At 36.1% G+C, this 23,063-nt stretch overlaps 1 protein-coding gene across 35 annotated transcripts in view; it reads right to left on the bottom strand.

Annotated features, from left to right (window-relative positions):
* HELZ (helicase with zinc finger) overlaps positions 1-23,063 on the bottom strand; it is a 176,829-nt gene that overhangs the window by 75,707 nt on the left and 78,059 nt on the right. For 19 of the 35 annotated variants that reach the window (XM_023651607.2, XM_070225652.1, XM_070225653.1 and 16 more), the window contains 6 exon segments: positions 18,716-18,895; positions 18,073-18,177; positions 12,284-12,462; positions 9,116-9,234; positions 7,312-7,457; positions 5,881-6,028 (listed from right to left, as the gene is read on the bottom strand). In XM_023651607.2, the coding sequence (XP_023507375.2) occupies positions 5,881-6,028; positions 7,312-7,457; positions 9,116-9,234; positions 12,284-12,462; positions 18,073-18,177; positions 18,716-18,895 (877 nt within the window). 35 annotated transcript variants of the gene reach the window in all.

Below are 23,063 nucleotides of genomic sequence, written 5' to 3' on the forward strand. Positions count from 1 at the left end.
GCCCCCACGTCTCAATAATCACTCTAAATGTAAATGGATTGAACTCCCCAATCAAAAGACACAGAGTGGCAGGATGGATCAAAGAACAAGATCCAACAATATGCTGCCTCCAGGAAACACACCTCAGCTCCAAAGACAAACACAGACTCAGAGTGAAGGGATGGAGAACAATACTCCAAGCTAATAATGAACAAAAGAAAGCAGGTGTCACTATACTAATATCAGACAAGGTAGATTTCAAAACAAAACAGATAAAGAAAGATAAAGAGGGACAATATATAATGATAAAAGGGACTCTCCACCAAGAAGACATAACACTTATAAATATATACGCACCCAACACAGGAGCACCAAAACTTGTAAAGCAACTCCTAATAGAACTAAAAGAAGACATCAACAACAATACAATAATAGTAGGGGACCTCAACACACCATTAACACCAATGGACAGAACATCCAGACAGAAAATCAACAAGGAAATAATAGAATTAAATGAAAAATTAGACCAGATGGATTTAATAGATATATATAGAACACTTCATCCAAAAACAGCAGGTTACACATTCTTCTCAAGTGCACATGGAACATTCTCAAGGATTGACCATATTTTGGGAAACAAAGCAAGCATCAACAAATACAAGAGAGTTGAAATAATATCAAGCATCTTTTCTGATCATAATGCTATTAAACTAGAAATCAACTACAAGAAAAAAGCAGAGAAAGGTGCAAAAATGTGGAGACTAAACAACACGCTTCTCAACAAACAATGGATCATTGAAGAAATTAAAGAAGAAATCAAATTTTATCTGGAGACTAATGAAAATGAGAACACGACATACCAAATCATTTGGGATGCAGCAAAAGCAGTCCTAAGAGGGAAATTCATCGCAATACAGGCTCACCTCACTAAACAAGAAAAAGCTCACATAAGCAACCTCAAACGACACCTAACAGAACTAGAAAAAGAAGAACAAACAAAGCCCAGAGTCAGTAGAAGGAGGGAAATAATAAAAATAAGAGCAGAAATAAACGATATTGAAACAAAAAAGACAATAGAAAGGATCAATGAAACAAAGAGTTGGTTCTTCGAAAGAATTAACAAAATTGACAAATCCCTAGCCAGACTCACCAAGAAAAGAAGAGAGAAATCGCAAATTAATAAAATCAGGAATGACAGAGGAGAAATCACAACAGATACCAATGAAATACAAGAGATCATAAGAGAATACTATGAAAAACTATATGCCAACAAATTGAACAACCTGGAAGAAATGGACAAATTCCTAGACTCCTACAATCTCCCCAAACTGAATCAGGAAGAAATGGAGAATCTGAATAGGCCAATCACAAGTAAGGAAATAGAAACGGTAATCAAAAACCTCCCCAAAAATAAGAGTCCAGGACCAGACGGCTTCTCTGGAGAATTCTACCAAACATTCAAAGAAGACTTAATACCTATTCTCCTCACTAACACATTCTATGAAGCCAACATCACTCTGATCCCCAAACCTGACAAGGACAACACAAAGAAGAACTACAGGCCGATATCACTGATGAACATAGATGCAAAAATCCTCAACAAAATTTTGGCAAACCGAATACAGCAATACATCAAAAAGATTATACACCATGATCAAGTGGGATTTATACCAGGGACACAGGGATGGTTCAACATCCGCAAGTCAATCAACGTGATACACTACATCAACAAAATGAAAAACAAAAATCACATGATCATCTCAATAGATGCAGAGAAAGCATTCGACAAGATCCAACACCCCTTTATGATAAAAACCCTCAGTAAAATGGGTATAGAAGGAAAGTCCCTCAACATAATAAAGGCCATATATGATAGACCCACAGCCAACATCATACTCAATGGACAAAAACTGAAAGCCATCCCTCTGAGGACAGGAACAAGACAAGGGTGCCCACTTTCACCACTCCTATTCAACATAGTACTGGAGGTGCTGGCCAGAGCAATTCGGCAGGAAAAAGAAATAAAAGGAATCCAAATAGGTAACGAAGAAGTAAAACTCTCGCTGTTTGCAGACGACACGATCTTATATATAGAAAACCCCAAAGAATCCATAGAAAAACTATTAGAAATAATCAACAACTACAGCAAAGTAGCAGGGTATAAAATTAACGTACATAAATCAGTAGCATTTCTATACACTAACAATGAACTAACAGAAAAAGAACTCAAGAACTCAATCCCATTCACAATCGCAACGAAAAGAATAAAATACCTTGGGATAAACTTAACCAAGGAAGTGAAGGATCTATACAATGAAAACTACAAGACTTTCTTGAAAGAAATTGACGACGACATAAAGAGATGGAAAGACATTCCTTGCACATGGATTGGAAGAATAAACATAGTTAAAATGTCCATACTACCTAAAGCAATATACAGATTCAATGCTATCCCAATCAGAATCCCAAGAACATTCTTCACAGAAATTGAACAAACAATCCTAAAATTCATATGGGGCAACAAAAGACCGCGAATTGCTAAAGCAATCCTGAGCAAAAACAAAGCCGGCGGAATCACAATCCCCGATTTCAAAACATACTACAAAGCTACAGTGATCAAAACAGCATGGTACTGGTACAAAAACAGGTGCACAGATCAGTGGAACAGAATTGAAAGCCCAGAGATAAAACCACACATCTATGGACAGCTAATCTTCGACAAAGGAGCAGAAGGCCTACAATGGAGAAAAGAAAGTCTCTTCAACAAATGGTGCTGGGAAAACTGGACAGCCACATGCAAAAGATTGAAAATTGACCATTCTTTTTCACCACACACCAAAATAAACTCAAAATGGATCAAAGACCTAAAGATTAGGCCTGAGACAATAAGTCTTTTGGAAGAGAATATAGGCAGTACACTCTTTGACATCAGTTTCAAAAGAATCTTTTCGGACACTGTAACTCCTCAGTTGAGGGAAACAATAGAAAGAATAAACAAATGGGACTTCATCAGACTAAAGAGCTTCTTCAAGGCAAGGGAAAACAGGATTGAAACAAAAAAACAGCTCACTAATTGGGAAAAAATATTTACAAGCCACTTATCTGACAAAGGGTTAATCTCCATAATATACAAAGAACTCACACTGATTAGCAACAAAAAAACAAACAACCCGATCAAAAAATGGGCAGAGGACATGAACAGACATTTCTCAAAAGAAGATATGAATATGGCCAATAGACACATGAAAAAATGTTCATCATCGCTAATCACCAGGGAAATGCAAATCAAAACTACACTAAGATATCACCTTACACCCGTTAGATTGGCAAAAACATCCAAAACCAAGAGTGACAAATGTTGGAGAGGATGTGGAGAAAAAGGAACCCTCATACACTGTTGGTGGGAATGCAAACTGGTACAGCCACTATGGAAAACAGTATGGAGATTTCTCAAAAAGTTAAAAATAGAAATACCCTATGACCCAGCCATCCCATTACTGGGTATCTATCCTAAGAACCTGATATCAGAAATCTCAAGAGTCCGTTGCACCCCTATGTTCATCGCAGCATTATTTACAATAGCCAAGACGTGGAACCAGCCTACATGCCCAGAAACTGATGATTGGATAAAGAAGATGTGGTACATATACACAATGGAATACTACTCAGCCATAAAAAAAGACAAAATTGGCCCATTCACAACAACGTGGATGGACCTCGAGGGTATTATGTTAAGCAAAATAAGCCAGTCAGAGAAAGACGAACTCTATATGACTCCACTCATAGGTGGAAGTTAGTATATTGACAAGGAGATCTGATCGGTGGTTACCAGGGAAAAGGGGGGGTGGGGGGAGGGCACAGAGGGGGAGATGGTGTACCCACAACATGACTAACAAAAATGTACAACTGAAATCTCACAAGGTTGTAATCTATCATAACATTAATAAAAAAAAAAAAATTTTTTAAATGTTCCCTCAACAAAGGACAATTATACACAGCAAAAATGCTATGAGCATGCAGCTCCAGGTTCTTTAATTTAACTTTTAATTTCATCCTCTGTTTGAAGTTCCTTGTGACTGTAACTCTGTGTGAGACTATATTATTTTCATAATAATGTAATCTAAACCATTCTTAAATCTCACAATGTCCTCCCTAAATTTTAGTCAGAACCTTTATAAAAGAAGAAATCTCACTTCCCCCTTTGATGTAACTGGTGCCACTTGCTCTGCTTGCTTTAGAACACAAAACAGCTCTGTGTTTCACTTTCAAATGACATACCCTCAAGAAAATCCCAAGACTTCTAAAAACATTTTACTGTCCAAACATGCCCACACTGGTATTCAAAACTTGGAAAATCCTGCCTACAAACCCAAGAGCTCTACTCCCAGCCCAAAGGACATCCATACCCCTGGATCAGCCGCAGTGAACCATGGATCAGTGTTTGACCCTTGCAGAAAGAGCCCCTGGGGCAATGTGTCTCTCAATTTTGACCGCAGTAACTCATGGGGCTGAAAAAAGTAAATGAACAACCATGCTCTGGGGGTGAAGTTCAAAGTGGCCTGAAATTCCTCTAGAGTTACATGTTTAATATTTAAAGGTCATAAAAATTTTATCTTTGTGGGTTTCTTTAATATGAAAAATATTTTTCCCAAAAAATAATTTTGAGTAAAACTGACAATCCAGGAAGGTGCACCCTATTTATCCTATAGCTTGTAGGTTTCCTAGAACATACGTCACGTCACTACGAAGGAATTAAGTAGCCCAAGGTAAGAAGCTGAGCCTCTGGCAAACATCAACCCTGCTCAGGATCAAAGTGAGGGCTCAGCTCTGACCCCTGGTGTCACAGCAGGACCACCAAGCCTTCTGGAGTTCAGGCTCGCCCTCCCTGTCAGCACTCTAGTCTCTACCATGGCTGGTTTCCTCGTCTCCAAGCCAGATGTTTCCAATCTGAGTGCACAAGTAATAAAGGAGACCCTAGAATTATTTATCAATATTTCAACCATTTAAAGAAAAATTTACCTTTTCCTAAAATTAAATGCAGACGAACTAAAATGCCAAGTTTCTTTAGATTTTCTAGGATTTTATCAAATGGGTACTGGTGATTTTCTTGTACTGACTTCTAACTACAGCCCTCTGGTCAATTTTTAAAAGGAAAGATGAATTACTGTTACATAATAAAAGCCATTTCTTTGTAAATAAATGAGTACGGCATGGGACTGAAGGGAAGGAAGAGAGATGAAGATCACAGATCAAGAACCAGTCCCCTAATGAGCAGCCCTCTGGGTTTCCTGAGGACCAGAAAGAACTCCACTCCACTGTGATGGCCAGAACCTAAGCCCAAGATCTCTGGCCTGCTGGTCCCTAAAGACTTCATCAGGATTTTGTCTGCTGCCTGAGTTGACCCCTCATACTACCCACACTCTCTCTGAACTTAAAAAGTCAGAAACTGTACAACCACCATACAAGTTGTAGCACATAATGGCTTAGTAACATCATCATCTGGGTCTATGTGATCTCTCTGGAGCACAGGAGTCTGCAATTCAAGTCTTACTCGTTTAAAATGATATTCATTTGAGTATGCACTATAAAATGTAATCATAGTCCATTTCAGACGGCTAACAACAATAATCTATATGAAAATAATACTGAGCTATCTTTTAAATGAAATCATGTATTTTGTATTTTATCATAAGATAAAATATAAATCAGTTTTTGTTTCCCATGGGAGATTCATCTTAACAAATCAATGTTATACAAGAAAGAATAAATTCTACATACTATTTTCATGTAAACGAGGCCAACACACAATAAAATGTCAACCCAAAATTTTAAATAAATGCTCAACAAGATCAGCCTACATGACTGCAAAAATGTTAACAATTTGCAAAAGAACTAAGATACCTCTGCATTATTATAAAAAGCTGTGCTATTTTTCTCTTGTACATCTTCCCCTCGTGCTGTAAAGAAAGTTAATGGGTAGAAATCTTTGTGTGCTGGTTGCTTTCCACTGGCCATCAGTTTGCCCTCATAGAAGAGCTCAGAGGTGTAACTGCAGAAAAAGACCAAAATAAGTAATTAAAGAGTAATCTATCATCAAAAATATTTTGATCTATAAGGAAAAAAATTATCAGTCAATTCTAATAGTGTTGCTTAATGTCCATGACTAATTTTAATCCAAACATCTAATGCCTAAAGGGCCAAGATTTTCTTCAAAGGTAACCACAGCAATAAAAACAGAGTAGGCTCTTGGTATACCATTGCTAAATGGATTGATTTTGTTAAGGTATGAAGCCAGAATATACAAAGAAAAGGAAGAAACCATGATAGGTCAATATTAGATGAGAATCTTGGTCTACAAGGAAATGTGCTAGCTAGTATATTTTCTTGGTTAACACATATTTTGATCTGTGGATCACATACTTATATATGCAAATACAAAGATATATAGACATTGAAACAATACACACAATAGAAGGACATTCAAGTCTTCAACTGTAAAGTGGACATTCTTTACTGATGAAGATGCTATCTAGTACTTGATTCATCATTGACTGCAGCAAATGACTAGCAATAAGAAAACAGAAATCACATTTTGACATATTGATAAAAAGCCATAGATAAATCTAAATTTATTTTTATATCTATCCTATTGCTTTCACAGAAACCTAAAAATGGTTTTCACATGACCAACATAATCAATATTACTAAATTATACTAAACTTGAAGAAAACTTTTTGGTGGGGGCAGTGACTGGAAAGGAGCACAGGGGGCTTTCCAGAGTGCTGCTCATGCTCTGTTTCTCGGTCTGCATGCCAGTTCCATGGGTGTGTTTGCTTTGTGACTGTTCATTGAGCTGTCACTTATGATATTTTTACTTTTATAGATGCATACTATATTTAATGGAAACTTTAAAAAACTTTACTACTAAGTTTCATGTTTTTCCTTCTTTCCTCCCTCTCTTCCTTTCTTTTAAAACAGATTGCTTGCAGAACAGAGCCAGACACATATAAGCAAACCATTATGTGGTTTGTTAATATATTTGCTTATTACACCATGTAGTTTTACATATATATTATATATTTAGTCACTGGAAAATATGTCATAGCTAGTAGAACCTAAAGTTTTAGTTCCCAGAATTGCCCTATTTGTGAAAAATTACAGCTCTGACTTTTGAAGTGTTCTTTTACAGACATAAAATTAAACATGATTTACAACACTAGGGACACCATATAAGTCCGTTGGGAGCAATCTGTCCCTAGTAACAGTGCCGTGCTGAGTTCCCTCCCCCCAGACCACAGGCAGTGTGACACAGAGAGGGCAGTTCATGCCTACTTGATGATGGCTTCATGGGAGCGGTAGTTCTCACAGAGGAGGATCCTACATGGAAACTCGGCAGGGTAATGCTCATAAAGTCGATCAAGTAATGAAACGTGAAGGTTTCTCTCCCTGGCAAACTCGCTGTAAACAAAAGGACTGAGCTGTAACAGACAAACATACAGAGAAAATTTAACTAAAAATATACAAATTGTATTTTTTTAACCTACTTATAAAAAAATCCACTATGTTGAAACTTCTGATTGTACTAAACCTTGACAAGCTGAATGCTGGAACAAGCAGAATCAAAAACATTTTCTATGAACAATTCTACTACTTATAAAGATCCAGGCTAAAATTTCAAAGTTTTCATTTCAGTATACCAACACTAACCTACAGTTTCTACACAGAGGTTAGTAAAGGACTCCTCCAACATGATAGCTACTACTTCAGAAACCCATTGCACCACTGAGGAGCCAATCAGTTATTTCCAAAATTTATCAATTATTTAAAATGATGAGCCAGTAGGATATAGTCTATGACTAAAAAATTTACTTTTTTATTTTTATTTATTTTTTCTTTTTTTGGTGAGGAAGACTGGCCCTGAGCTAACATCTGTTGCCAATCCTCTCCTTTTTGCTTGAGGAAGACTGTTGCTGAGCCAATATCTCTGAAAATCTTTCTCCATCCTGTATGTGGGACGCCGCTAAAGCATGGCGTGATGAGCGGTGTGTAGGTCCACGCCTAGGATCCAAACCCACAAACCCTGGGCCACCAAAGCAAAATGTGTGAACCCAACCACCATGCCACCGGGCCAGACACAAGATTTATTTTTAATAATTAGCAAAATAATCCCTTTATTTCATAAAATATAAGGAGCCATTCTGATTATAAGTTGATTGCAAAAGAACAAAATTAAACTCTTTTTGGAAATGAAACAAAAACAGAATTTATTCTTCTACATTCAACTCTTTCCTGGATATCGTGACAACTACAGTACTACAGGTTCAATCTTAATCAACTGTGGCAGAAGAGAAAGAACCTCAAATTGCAACTTTCTAAAATAGATATTTTAATAGAAAAACTGTATTTCTCTTTCATATGTAGGTATTCAAATACATAAAATCAGACATGTTGAGATTTTTGACTGTTAGTTTTAATTAAGCACTTTATTTCCTATGACAGTGAAAAACTAACTCTCTTCAGGAAAACAAACATTGGGGACAGGAATTGGGGAACTGTAGGAAGGATAACAAATTTATTTTATAAAGAAAAGTAAGAATCAGGGCTGGCCTAATGGTTAAGTTCAGCGCACTCCACTTTGGCGGCCCGGGTTTGGTTCCCAGGTGGGGATCTACATTGCTCATCAGCAGCCATGCTGTGGTGATAACCCACATACAAAACAGAGGAAGACTGGCATAGATGTTAGCTCAGGACAAATCTTCCTCAAGCAAAAAGAGGAAGATTGGCAATGGATGTTAGTTCAGGCCAAATCTTCTTCAGTACAAAAAAAAGAAAAGTAAGAATCAAATATTCATACTATAGAGAACTGAACTTCAAAATTAACAAAACGAAAATTATAACACTGATAGACTCATTGATTCTACTCTCCATCCAAAGAAAAAAAAAGTGGCGGGATAGTAATTTTCCTTCAGAAACACCAATATTTTTCACTATTAGTACAGAAATACTTAAAGTACTTAAACTGTAATACATGGGGTTTTTTTTTTAAGATTTCATAGGATGTTTCAGAAAATAGAATATTAAACATCAAGACAGAATTAAAAGTTCCTTTCAATATGATGACTCAGAGGGCACTTACCTGCATGTGGTCACCAGCCAAGACAATCCGAGTGCTTTTAGTTGCTAATGCTAGAGGCATAATGGTTTCACACTCCATGGCCTGGGCAGCTTCATCCAATAAAATGTGTGTAAAAAACCCTGCAAAGTACAGTGGAAACACAGTCATGCATATTACAGCAGCAATAAAGCTAAGAGTAGACGTTTTCTTTTCAAAGAGTTAGTGTGCTAATTAAGAGTTGTGAATATTTGTAATGCCAATCCCCAAATGAGAAAATTGTCAATTTAAATCATTATTTAAAAAATAGAAGTTAACTTGTCAGTGGCCATGCTGCAGCAGCAAACCACATACAAAATAGAGGAAGACGGGCACAGATGTTAGCTCAGGGTGAATCTTCCTCAGCAAAAAATAAATTAAATAAATAAAAAATAGAGGTTAAAAGGAATAACTATTTTACTCAATAATCAATATATAAATGACATCTGGTACTAAGGGCCCGAAGATTAACAGTTGGATCAGCATATATAAAAAAGATTTTAAAAGTACAAGATAGTGGCTTTTCACCAAAAAAAAGGGCTGGCAACTAAACATTGGGTAGGCCAAAAGTCCTTTCATTATTTATTTGGTGAAACACCAAAAATAAAACAATGGCAGTTTATAAGTATCTTTAGCCTAAACATGCATATTAGACATTAAAATTTTTTTAAATCATACCCAACATCTGATATAAAGGAGAAAGTTATAATCCAGCTTTGACTGAAAACAAAGGTTATCTCTTAGCAAATTCACTAATTTGAATATTTACGTTTATTATGTGTGGGGGGTGTGTGTGTGTGGTGGGGTGTGTACAGACAGACAATTTTTTAATCTAAGATCCCACGCTGGCTGAAAAAAAATCACCAGTCTGCAAAAAAAGTGATAACAAATGTCAAAAATGTACATTATCAAATGTCCCCAGATGCAAACACCTACAGTAGGAGGCAGCCAACGTCTTGGTTGCTGCTGCCACTCACACTGGGGCACAGGAATTTGTGTACAGAAGGGAGGAAAAAGTTCCTCTGCCCCTAAAAGGTGGGACAGAGGCAAACCTCTTCTTGCTATCTCAATGTGGAGCAGGAGAAAGCTGCCCCCTACTGCCAGCTCACCATGGACGGAAGAAGTGGGCCCTCTTGTTACCAGCATAGCAAAGAACACAAAGTCCTTTCTCAACAGAGAGACAAGTTATAAAACTCTCTGGATTAATCAGCTTCCTGTGAGTTGGCCCAATTTCTAAATAGGACCAAACTTCTAATTCCTATGAATATCAACAAGTTCCACACAATCTGTTTTTACAGATTTTACTTTCTAATGCTACTTGTTTTTAGGTTGGGAACTTTCTAAATCTTACTGACTTGCACTAATAACCATCATCATCATCACTATCCATTCAAACAAATGGCTACGGTTGACAGTATAAGTATCAGTAACTGTTACCTGTTTACCAACAGTGGTCCAAGCATAATATAGACACATGCATTTTTCTCTCTGTTGGAGAGAATTTGTGCTTTTTGTCCTATAAGACTAATTAAGGAAGATGACTATATAAACACAGAATCAAATTGGAAAAAACTGAGACTACTGAAAAACTATTACTTTCATTAGATAACATTCTAATTAAATAGAGCTAGGCTTGAATCAGGAACTGGATAAGTTGTAAAATTGTTATAGTTATTGCTTACTAGTAAAGGGAACCTGAATTAACCGAACTGATTTAGCCTGAGCCCTGGTTTTCTTATCTGCAAACTAACCCTCCAAAGGGCTGATAGGAGAATTAAACGAAATAAAGTATAAAAAACACCCAGAACAAAATAGACAGTTGACTTCCAACAAGTATTCTTCTACACTCTTGCTCTTCAAAGCCATTCTTTACTCTTTCTCACAAAACCACACTGTTTAGAATGTTTGGGTATTTAATCTGTGTGGCACATAGGCAGAGTATAATCATAAAGTAATGAGACTGACTGTTAAATAAACATACCAAAATTTACATTTCAAATAAGTGTTGTTCCATTCAAAGAAGTCAGTTGGGAGGAAATATAACTCATTCCAATGATGCAGCCACTGTTCAAAACATTTTTGAAATTCTGCTTTTGTAACTGCCCTCACCAGCCAGCTATGAGCTGCACGCACAAGAAAATAAGTCTCATTACATGAGAGGCATATCTCTCTTTTTTTCTCCCCCTAATGGTATTGCTGAGTTTGGTCGCCTACCTTATTTACCAGACATGCCTCTGAAAGATTTTGAAGCTTTTCTAAAATTAAATCTACCCTCAAAAAAGAAAGTTTGGCCACCATTCATTCATTTTAAGACAGAGGTTTATCAAGGGCCTCCAGGTGTCTATAATCTGGGCCAGGTGCCAGAAATGCGTGGTGAAGAGAACAGTCTCTATCTTCCAGGGACTCAAAAGAATCTGTCACTGGCTCAGAAAGCAATTCCAAAAGGAGAAAGCAAAAAAGTTTTGAGCAATGTCAACAAGCATAATATGGCAGTAATAAATGAATATTCTTCCAAAGAAACTACCTTAAAGTGTTACCACTTTTTGATGGTTAAGTTCTGCCATATTTATCAGAACTTCTTGTCAACTTCTATCTGTATTTCATATAATATTGGTTTCATTTTACATAGTACCTCTACTTAAATGTAATAATCTTAATACTATGTTATTAAAAAAACCTATCATAATTGTTGTCTCTGAACTATATAACACAAAAGTATTTTAAAACAAAAACTTGAGAAAACTGTAAAAAACAAGTGTCCAAATTTGCATTTTTCATAGGCTCAACAGTAAGTAATTAGCATCTGATCAATTACAGAACAAACAGAATAGCAGTCAGTAAAATGTCTAAACTAGGCATTGACAGATTGTTTTCTATAAAGGGCCAAACAGTACATATTTTAGGATTTGTTGGCGATACAATCTCTGTTGCAGCTACTTAACTCAGCTGCTGTGGCACGGAAGCATCCACAGATAATAAACAGGTACGTAAGTGGGCATGGCTGTCTTCATTCAACAAAACTGTACTTACAAAAACAGAGACAGTAAGTCAGATTTGGCCCCCAGGCTGTGTAGCTTGTCAAGCCCTGGTCTAATTGAATGGAGAAACCCTACACATACAGAGACACCCAATCTGTGTCTTGAATCAGCATACCAGGTTCAAGGTCCAACTGACAGAGGTACTGGGAAGTATTCAATGTAACAACAACCACTCGATGTTTAAGAATATCTTCTTTCTGTGGCATCTGAAAGGTGGAATGTGCGCTTGAGATCAAACAGTACTGATGCACAACTGGGTGGACAGTCTTTACCCAGCGATTTCTGAAATATACCCTAGAAAAAGAAGACAATATTTCCTATTTATATTTATTAACATCTTACCAGTTATCTGATTATCAAAATACTGACATTATTATTTTAAGACTACAATATCTGGAAATTAACAAACAAATCTGATAACTGTTAACTCTTCTGGATTTAGAATTTAACACAAAACTGTGACTTCCCCCGACCAAAAGAAGATTCAAGCAGAAAGCACATGTTCTACCATAAAATAAATATCTAATTATTTTTAAGTATTCAGATTAATCTTACAACAGAATTACATACAAACAGTTTCATAAGCATTACAGTTTTTTAAGTTCCAAACATTCCCATTTGGGAATTTTCTTTTCTAGAATATTCTTACAAAAATATACTTAACTCATATTTAATTTTCTATGCTAATAAAAAAATAGTGAATTGTATACTTACAACATAAATTTAAAAGTTACTTGCATTTCACTTATAACTATATTTAAATAGACCTCTATCTAAAGTTCTGGAAATTTAAAAATAAATTTAAATTTTGGACAATCAGAAAATCTTAAGAAAGAGCATTCTTCCACCAGCTGCAAAAGTAAAATACTAATAGGCCTCATACAATAGATTACTAAGATGGTACAGAAACAACTCATCTATCCATCCACCCACCCACCCACCATCTCTAATGGACCCACCTAACAAAGATCTATTGGGTGTCTACTATGATCCAGCACAGAGGCAAATCACATGGCTTGCAAGCTTTCATAAAGGCTTTAGATTTACTCTGATTTTAATGGAAAGCTATTAGAGTTCTGACCGGGCAGTCACATGACTGACTTAAGTTGTTAAAGGGCCCCTCTGTTTCTCTGCACAGGATACACAGTTTAGGGGGAAGAGGGTTTGGACAGTGGTGTGCTGGTAAATGCTGAACAACTAGCTTTTGGGGGGCGGGGGTGGCTGATTTGTAGTATGTGCTGATGTCTGTGGTATAAAACCTACCACTGCCATGGCCAATTTCAAGCTACCAACATGATGTCACTGAACATGAACTTGGGAAGACATTCACATGATTGGCTCTCACAAACCAGTACAAGCCGGCTCCAACACATCACTGACTAGGACAGAGGCAGGTAACAGAAGCAGCGAGACCAGTAAGGAGGTTGTGGTAAGGGTCTGGACAAGGAAAGATGATAGCTTGGACTAGGGTGGTTAACAGCAGAGATGTGAAAATGGTCAGATTCACTATAATTTTGAGAGTAATCCTAACCGGATTTACTGATGAACTAGATAGGTGTGGAGTTTAAGAGAAAAGATGATTCCACGCCTTTCAAACGGAATGAACGGCAGTGGTTGGTGTTTACAAAGGTGGTGAAAGGAAGGAACAGATTTGGGGTAGGAACTGAGAAATTCAGTTTTGGACATATTCAGTAGGAGATGTGCAGTAAGCAGGGGGATATATAAGTTTGGAGTTCAGGAGGATGCCTGGGACAAGAAATATACAATTGGGATAACACTTAAGCTTTGAGACCACATGAGATCACCTGGAAACTAAGTGGAGATAAAAAAGAAAATGGTTGGAAGAATGATCAATGGACCACTCCGAAGTTTAAAGCCTGGGAAAAGGAGACGGATACAGTAAAGGAGACTGGGAAGCAACAGTCAACAAAATATGAACTCAGGAGAGTGTGGTGGGGGGTGCAATCAAGGGACATAAACTGCCTTGTCACTACATTGTTTGGACATTCTCCAGGCCTATCAAGTTACTTGACTCATAAGCAGCAACAATTCTATGGTGGCTCCCTCCTTGAAACACTCTCTTCCCTCAGCTTCCATGACTCAACCTTTCCCTGACTCAACCTTTCCCTGATTTCCTTTCACCTCTCAAAGTTAGGGTTCCTCAAGGCTTAATCTTCAGCTCTCTCCTCTTTTCAAGCTCTGTTCTCTCGCCTGACAATCTCATCCAGGCTCATGGCTTCAATTACCCCACTACCCTAATGACTCATATGTTTTTCTCTCCCCAGCCAAGACCTCACCTCTGAGCTCCAGGATACATAACCAACTGTTTATTTGACATCTGTCTCCTCCAGAATGTTTCAAAGGCAGCTCAAATGTAATATAGACAAAAACTAATCTCATGATCTTCTAAAATGTGTTCTAGCCCTCCAGGAAACACTTAAAATGGTTATTGTCTTTTTTTAAGCAAAGAAAAAAAACATATTTAATAAATGTCCCTAAATATAAACTATAACAGAGGAAACTAAAGAAATGCATCTTTAAAACATCACTATGATAGGAAGGACAATAAACTTGGTGAAAGTAACCAATATCACTTCTCAAAGATGTAAAAATCTTAAACAACACATTTTAATTCAGCAAAGCAGAATTTACTTTTAAATATATGGAAAATCTCATCTTACAAACTATCTGAAACAAAACATTTCCAAATTATGATTCCACTAATATTAACTAAAGTATGTGTATTTAAGCATATAAATTACTAGAAATTAAACTTTAAAATGTTAGCCATGTTTATCTCTGGCTGGTGAGATTATAGAAAATTCTTATTTTCTTCTTTGTGCTTCTCTATATTCTCCAGATTTTCTTAAATGAACATTTCACTGTAAAATTGAAAAAATGGTTTTTCAAATTACTCATCAAATCTAACTTTGAGCACTGCTTCTTCCTCAAAGAAAAAATAGAAATTGAGGTTCTAAGTCTCACTGCTGACTTTTTTGTAGTTACCTAGTTGAAGCTAGTTAAATACAGTCTGATCATTAGACCTATTTCCTTAAAAGTATAATATTCTAGTGCTGACTTCAAAAAGATTTCAATATTTTCTCCGTATTTTCATTCTGTGCAACATTTAAGGTAGACATTGTCTATAAAATTACTTAAAACACACCCAACAATATTTTTCAAAATTGGAAAATTGATACTGACAAGCGACACTTTCAAGCTCATTGTATAAACTGTATGTGACACCAACTAATTTACGCATTTCTAGAAACAAACCATTCATATATCCCACACAAATTATGATGACACTTAAAATAGGACTTTATCTGGTAGTATACCATTTTAATTCACTGAAATTTTATTCATGTATTGAATTCACATGCAATAAACACCCCCTCAAAATGTTATTACTTAAGATACTACAGAATCAGAAAGATCTGATCCCAGAAGAAAATTTGTTTCTTTAAAGGCCTATATAAAACAATAAATACCTTCTCTTTGCCCAGAAAGCAGTAAAGGCACACTTTCTCCATAGATAACCTCTATCTGCTAAGAGATAACTTTGCCAGAGGCAGAAACTGATCTTCAGAACTATACACAGAAAGAAACTATTTTCTTCCCTACTCCATTTTAAAATCTTCTGATTCTAATGGAGTAAAAGGTAAAAACTAAAACTAAATATAATCTAAAATGGTTTCTCAAACCTCCATCTCCAAATATTTTAAGATCAACTCCTGGCAACTAATTGAATTTTAAACATTTTAACCACAAGTGTGCATACTTACTGTAATAACTATTTAATGTTTAGTGACTATTTTCACACTTCATCACATTTACCAGGGCCCACTCTAAACTATACTGTGAAGAAGTAAAAGTCTTCATCACTCTTACTCCACAGAGACATCACATCTTCATGGTCATATATGGACACTTAGTGCCCTCTTGTGTTCTTTCCCCTGCATCCTGGGACAATCCAGATAAAACTGATCTCCCCAGAGTATTCAGCCATTCTAATTTGCTCTATTCTATTTCCCATACCTCTCATGTTTGTTGTCCTTTAGGAAAATTATAAATTCATCTGAGCTAATGCAATAATAAATGGTGCTAATAAATCCTGGCATATCAATGCATTAATCCTCCTAGAAAACATATTCGCAAGTTAACACTTTTCCCAAAGAGAAAAACTGTGGTGAAAATGCAGGGCCACATAAAGAAAATATTTGGGGAAGTCAAAGCTTTTCTTATTTTATTCCATTTACTAAGTGAAATAACATGAAATTTGTATTTAAACATATTTAAATATTTTTCCATCTTTGACTGAACCACTCTTGAGACTGGCAGAGAGGTGAGATTTTCTGCTAGAGGGCAAATTTTTATATCTGGGACACTACAACTACAGAGATAACTTCTTATTCCACATATTTAGATGTACTATATGTTGGGTTATAACCCCCAAAACAAAATTTTACATGGGAAAAGCTAAACATAATGCTAGCCAAATTATGGGTTTTAATGTTTATCAGCAATGGCTTTACTGCCCCAAATGTCAAATGACCTATGCTAGTCTGACCAGGATTTGAGGGGCCTTTACTCCACTGTTTCCAAGTCACGTACACCGTGAGGACTGAGACTGACACGGTTCCTACACAACACTCAGCCACATGAACACAAACACTCACACACACGCTCTACCAACAACAAAAGCAAACACAACAAACATCTCCATGAAAGTAAGAATACTCAAAAGCAAAAATGCTACTAGCCTCTCAATTTGCACTACTGAGCTAAAAAAGATTAGAATCTGAAGCAAACCAGTTATAGATGAATTTATCCATTGGTAAACACGTTTTTCATTTATAGTGATTGCATACATGTCATATTTTCTTATTAAACACAACTGGATGCTACTTAAAATAATTATTTCTGTTCTAATTTGCCTTCCAGAGTGAAAACAAAGTATGGCATAAAAACCTGTGTCAACAGGTCATGCCACTTTTTTCTCTTTTGTCCTTTTTAATGCAATTGTAAAATCACTCAAATGGCTTGGGTTATGGTTATTAAACAATTAAACAGAATAATCTCATTTTTCCATGCCTAGGCTTAACCAGAAATAAAAAGTTAGCGAACTGTGATTCAAAACTGTGGTTAGAAATTAATTTGTAAATAATAATTGTATTTGAACAACATAGGGTATGGCATATTAGTTGTAAAATGGCAAAACTAAACACTAATTCATATAACAATGAAAGCAAATGGTATAACCATTTAATGATTCTTTATTGTTTTCTGAAGAAAAGGATTTTATTCCCCCACAATCCTGTATTTAAATACATTTCATATATACTCAGAGGATCTTTCGATATCAATCTAAAATTTTCTTTAACACTGTTTCTTAAATGATAGCAAAAAGTTGTAAATACCAGTCAATTACATTTTGTTGCAGAAATCACTTGACTATTTCCTGCTTCTCTAATGTGTAACTTCTATGAAATCACCTGCATGATCACAGTCAAATTTTACTTCCATAAAGAACTATCTCTGCATGACTATTCTGCCATGCAAAATATGCTAGAATTTGAATTGTTTGATTTAACAATATTTATATTATTTCATCATAGTAGCTTTTAGGGGTACACATCAAAATCGACTCAGGTTGTAACAACATTTTTACATACAAAACTTAAAAAAGGATGTCTTTCTTTTTACTTAATGTTTAAGAAATGAATGGTCAAACATTTTAAAATTTTTCCTTAATTTAAATGGTTTCTTCAAAAGGTATAACCTCCAAAAGCCAATGCACAGTTAAAGATTTTGGTTTTCTCAAAGTTACTAAAATCTTTACAGACACCTTTTCTTAAGAATAATAAAGTATGATACAGATACATAATAAGCCTTAAAAAATACCTGAGAGGTCTTGCCTGGGGATTGCCTGCTTCTACATATGGATGTAAATAATCCTTTATGTAGAGATCAGCAGCACTATTAGAATGGGTGCAAATGAGAATCCTGCTGAAATAAATGGTGCAAATAAAAAGAATGATAAAACACAAAACTATTCAAGCAATATAATACCAAAAAAAAGCAGTGGCCATCTTAATATTACACATTTTCCTCAACCTACTCAGTAACCTCTAACATATTATTCAATGATGCTTTTAGAAAATCATATTACTATTTAAGCTGTAAAGGAAATAACTTCCCCAAAATTATTTTTAAATCTAACATAGAAAATAATTTTTAAAAACCCAACTCTTGGCTCTAACATATACCACAATTCCTTAGCTGACCTGGAGTTTTGGTGGCTAGTTAAAAGCTATCATTCTCTACATTGCCAATTTTTAAAAACACTGTTTTAACAGAATCCAAATTTCAGTGCTTTGGGGTTTGAGTGTGGGTCTTTTTCTTTCTTTTCTAATTTTGTTTTTTAATCAAATTAATTTTAATTTTCTGGACAAAAATGGTCTTGCTAGCCCTCATTTTGTATTCACAATAAGGACAGAGGTTGTGCCCTACCAATGAGATCAGAGCGCACACATCACCATCTCACCTGGTCTCCTGTTGCTGGAGTATGTGCTTGACGGCCTGAGCTAGAGTGAATGTTTTGCCCGTCCCATAGGGTCCGATGATGAGAACAGGAGGCAGCTGTATTGAAAGTGGCGTTGTAATGGCCAGAACAGCCTCTTTCTGTTTTGCATTTAGCCGAGGATCCAACTGTTCATCCCACTGTCTATAGAAAATAAAAATTTAAGTTATTTCAAACACATGCATCTTATTAATAAACAGAACATGACACAGTATCCTGAATTTCACTGAACCATTAAAACTACTGAAATAGCATAGCATCTATAAAAACAAATGCTTATTCTAAAACCACTCTTCAGAAAATTACCCAACAGAGTTGGTGTAGAGTGTTTTTCTGTTGATCTAAAGTCACTTTAGTTATCTTGTCCTATTCCAACTGCAAAAAGATTTTGATAAATAACCTAAAGACATCACACACTTCTAGTATAGTTGCTGCCAAGCCTATAAATAGTAATGGCAATGTCTCAAAAATGTAATTTCCCTCGGTTACATAAAAGCATTAGAAAAGTTTTTTCTGGTAATAATGAAGTAGCAGTTTCTTTGCATAGCAAATAAATGCAAAAGGGAAACAAACTGATTTTCAAATTCTAATCCACTGAAAGATCTCTTAGTAAAGTTTAAAACAAAGGAAAAAGAAAAAACCTGTATGTCCCTGGTTAAGAAATATCAAACTTTTACAAAGTTCTTAATTCAGAATAGCAGGTTATTTTTAAAGGCCAAACGATATGAAGCGTTTTCTGATATTTTCACATACACAAATAATATACATGTGTCCTATCTGTTAGGGTAGAGAACACCTGTCACGGCAGCACAAATGGCTGCTGTAAGGAGATCTTACTAGCCTCCCTTCTATGACTTGGCTATGTTTCCAAGATTTAAATGGATGGCAGATGCTGAAAAGGATCAAACCAAATGGAGAATCAACAGCATTCTTTCTTACAACTACAATTAAAACACTAAATATCACAACAACTATGTTAAAAATGATAGGGATGTGAACCAAAATAAGACGGGAGTGTAAAGAGACTCAGAAAATTTGCAAAGTGCCTAGAAAATAATCCTGAACTAGGACACAGTTTACACAGTAAAATCCCCACTCTGGGAGGCTACACTCGACTTAAAGCAGAAGCCAGTTATTTATGGAAACCTTCTTACTACTTTCAGTTTTAAAAAATTACAACTAATGCTATATTATGATAATTTCAAACAAACAAAATTCTCCCAAAAAATGTAAAACCTTAGAACACAAACTTTGGCCATACAAACATGCCATTACTTCTTTTCCTGAAAGCCATTCAGTAAAGCTCAAGTATTTTACTCCAAAGAGTCCCTCAGTATTAATCAGCATATTTACTCACAATTCTGCCAGCACTTCGCCAATGTTCCATCTTCTATAAATGAGGAAATTGCTTTCAGTGATGTAAGTCCAGATCTATTATATGTGGCCAACACTGTGGAATGGTTACCCCAAAAGCATCCACAGCACCCTTCTCTGCCTTCCTCTATTTTTGAGCCTAGACAGCTGTAATACTCCATTTCTCAGCCTCCTCAGCTGGAGATACAATTCTAGTCAATGAGATGCAGGAAGAAGTCCCTCAGAAGGGCTTCTATATCCAATAAAACAAAAACAAACCCTCCCTAGAAGAAAGCCCTTCTTGCTCCTTGACCTTTGTCCTTCGTCTGGCTGGAATGAGCTTGTAGTAAATAAAGCTGCAACAGCTATCTTATAATCATGAGACAACAGGCCATCAAGAAGAAAACCAATATGGGGCTGGCCCCATGGCCGACTGGTTAAGTTCACACGCTCCACTCCAGCAGCCCAGGGTTCCACCGGTTCGGATCCTGGGTACGGACCTAACACCACTCATCAAGCCATGCTGAGATGGCGTCCCACGTAGCACAGCCAGAAGGACCTACAACTAGAATATATAACTATGTACTGAGGGGCGTTAGGGAGAAGAGGGGATTAAAAAACAAAAAAAGGGGGAGGCCAGCCTGGTGGCGCAGCGGTTAAGTTCACATGTTCCACTGTGGCGCCCCAGGGTTCACCGGTTCAGATCCCGGGTGCAGACCTACACACCGCTTGTCAAGCCATGCTGTGGGAGGCGTCCCACATATGGGCACGGATGTTAGCTCAGGGCCAGTCTTCCTCCACAAAAAAGAGGAGGATTGGTGGCAGACATTAGCTCAGGGCTAACCTTCCTAAAAAAAAAAAAAGTAAAAGAAAACAGAAAACCAATATGCTCTACAAAGCAGAGAGGATAGGGAGATGTTGGTACTTGACGGCACTGCTGAGCCCCTGCACCAGCCCTGGACCACCTACTTCTGGGTTACCTCTACTTATTTAAGCCACAGCAAACTGTTATTTGCATCTATACCTGACCACTATGATTCTACGCTACCTGACCCCAACGGTTCCTTTATCTGTACATGGAGATAATGATACTTGCATTAAATGGTTATTCTAAAATCAAATGAGATAATGCATGCAAGCTGTTTACAAAAATAATTGAGCACTAAGTGCTCAATTAATGTTGGGTTCTAGACTATTTTCTGAGGGTTTCAGAAAAATGGGCTATTACTTGATCAGTACACAGTTTCAAAAAACAAAAAAAATGTTTTAAAAACACCCTCTAATCTTTCAAATTTGGAGACTTTAATGAACTTATGAATGAGACAGATATTAGATTATATATATAAGTATAAATCTAAGAGATTAATGACAGATTTACATGCATAATTCTAAAATATGTCAATATCTCTATTTTATTTACATAGCCCATTTTACTTATCATTTGTTTCAGTATAAATAAATGCTTCAGAGCAGATCAGAAACTTATCCGTCTCGGTCATCTCTACAGTTCCTGGTCACGAATAACGAACATTTATAGAAAGCCAACGAGTAAAAACGAATTGTCTTTATTTATTGTACCACCTGCTTAACAAAGGGAAGAATATTTACAATATACATGCTGATAAGACTCATCTCTGATTTTCACAATTTAAAACAATATAGGGGCCAGCCCCATAGCCGAGTGGTTAAGTTCTTGCGCTCTGCTTCGGCAGCCCAGGGTTTGGCCAGTTCGAATCCTGGGCGCAGACATGGCACGGCTCATCAAGCCATGCTGAGGCAGCATCCCACATGCCACAACTAGAAGGATCCACAACTAAAAATACACAATTATGTACCAGGGGTCTTTGGGAGAAAAAGGAAAAATTTAAAAATCATTAAAAAAATTAAAAAAAATAAAAAATAAATAAAGTCTCCTCAAGTTTACTCTGAATAAGTTATTTTATTCCCTGAACCAAATTAATTGAAAGTTCTTTTTTTCCCATGGTCTGATGCATTATTATAATTAATTTATAAGCTACATACTCAAGAATAATTTTTCAACTGCATTTATCTATCTATATTCCACCTTAGTCCAGAAAGGATTTTAAATGGCTAACAGTTTCTCACTATGTTCGTAGACCCAGGTACATTTTAATTACTGTTTAAATTATAGTGCTAAGAAATCTCCTCCTGTTTCAAAGTTTTCTGCTACTTGACATTTTCTTAGTTACTTTTGCAGTTAACACTTGCAATCAGTAGTATCTGAATATACTGTCATATATAATATAATTTTCTGAAGTGAGCATATCAAGTAAATGCCTAAAAGTTTACTGGTATGGCCTCATATTTGAAACCCTAATTTTCTTCTTTAAACTTGAAATTCTTACTAATTTAAATGTCATATATTAATAATGTGCAAGGCCCTGTTGGAGAGTCAAAGATAAACAAGACAAGGTGATTTACTTTAAAAAGCTGAGGGTCTAATGAGAATAGTAGAAATGTATAGAACTGACAAAAATTAATCTGAAAGACATTATGCTTGAAAGCACAAAACTGACAGAACCTGGCACATAGGCATCAATAAATATTTGTTGAAATAATGAAATGGAAGGGTTAGGTTCATCTGCTTGAAGCAGAGAGTACTCGAGCTAGACTAAATCTTAAAGGACAGGTAGATCTTCAATAGATCAATACTGGGCAAAGATTATCTCGGGGGAGAAAATCACAGATACGAAGACAGGGCTGAGGGAGCGGGAAATGTGGAGTTTAATGGGTATAAAGTTTCAGTTTTGCAAGATGAAAAAGTTCTGGAGATTAACTGCACAACAATGTGAACACATTTCACACTACTAAACTGTACACTTAAAAATGTTTAAGACAGTAAGTTTCACATTATGTAAATTTTACCACAATTTTAAGAATTTTTTAGAAGACAAGGAAGCAAATAAGTGTAGAGCAAATGAAGCAAACTTCAAGGTAA

Source organism: Equus caballus, chromosome 11 (assembly GCF_041296265.1).
Source record: "Equus caballus isolate H_3958 breed thoroughbred chromosome 11, TB-T2T, whole genome shotgun sequence".
Classification (NCBI taxonomy): Eukaryota; Metazoa; Chordata; class Mammalia; order Perissodactyla; family Equidae; genus Equus; species Equus caballus.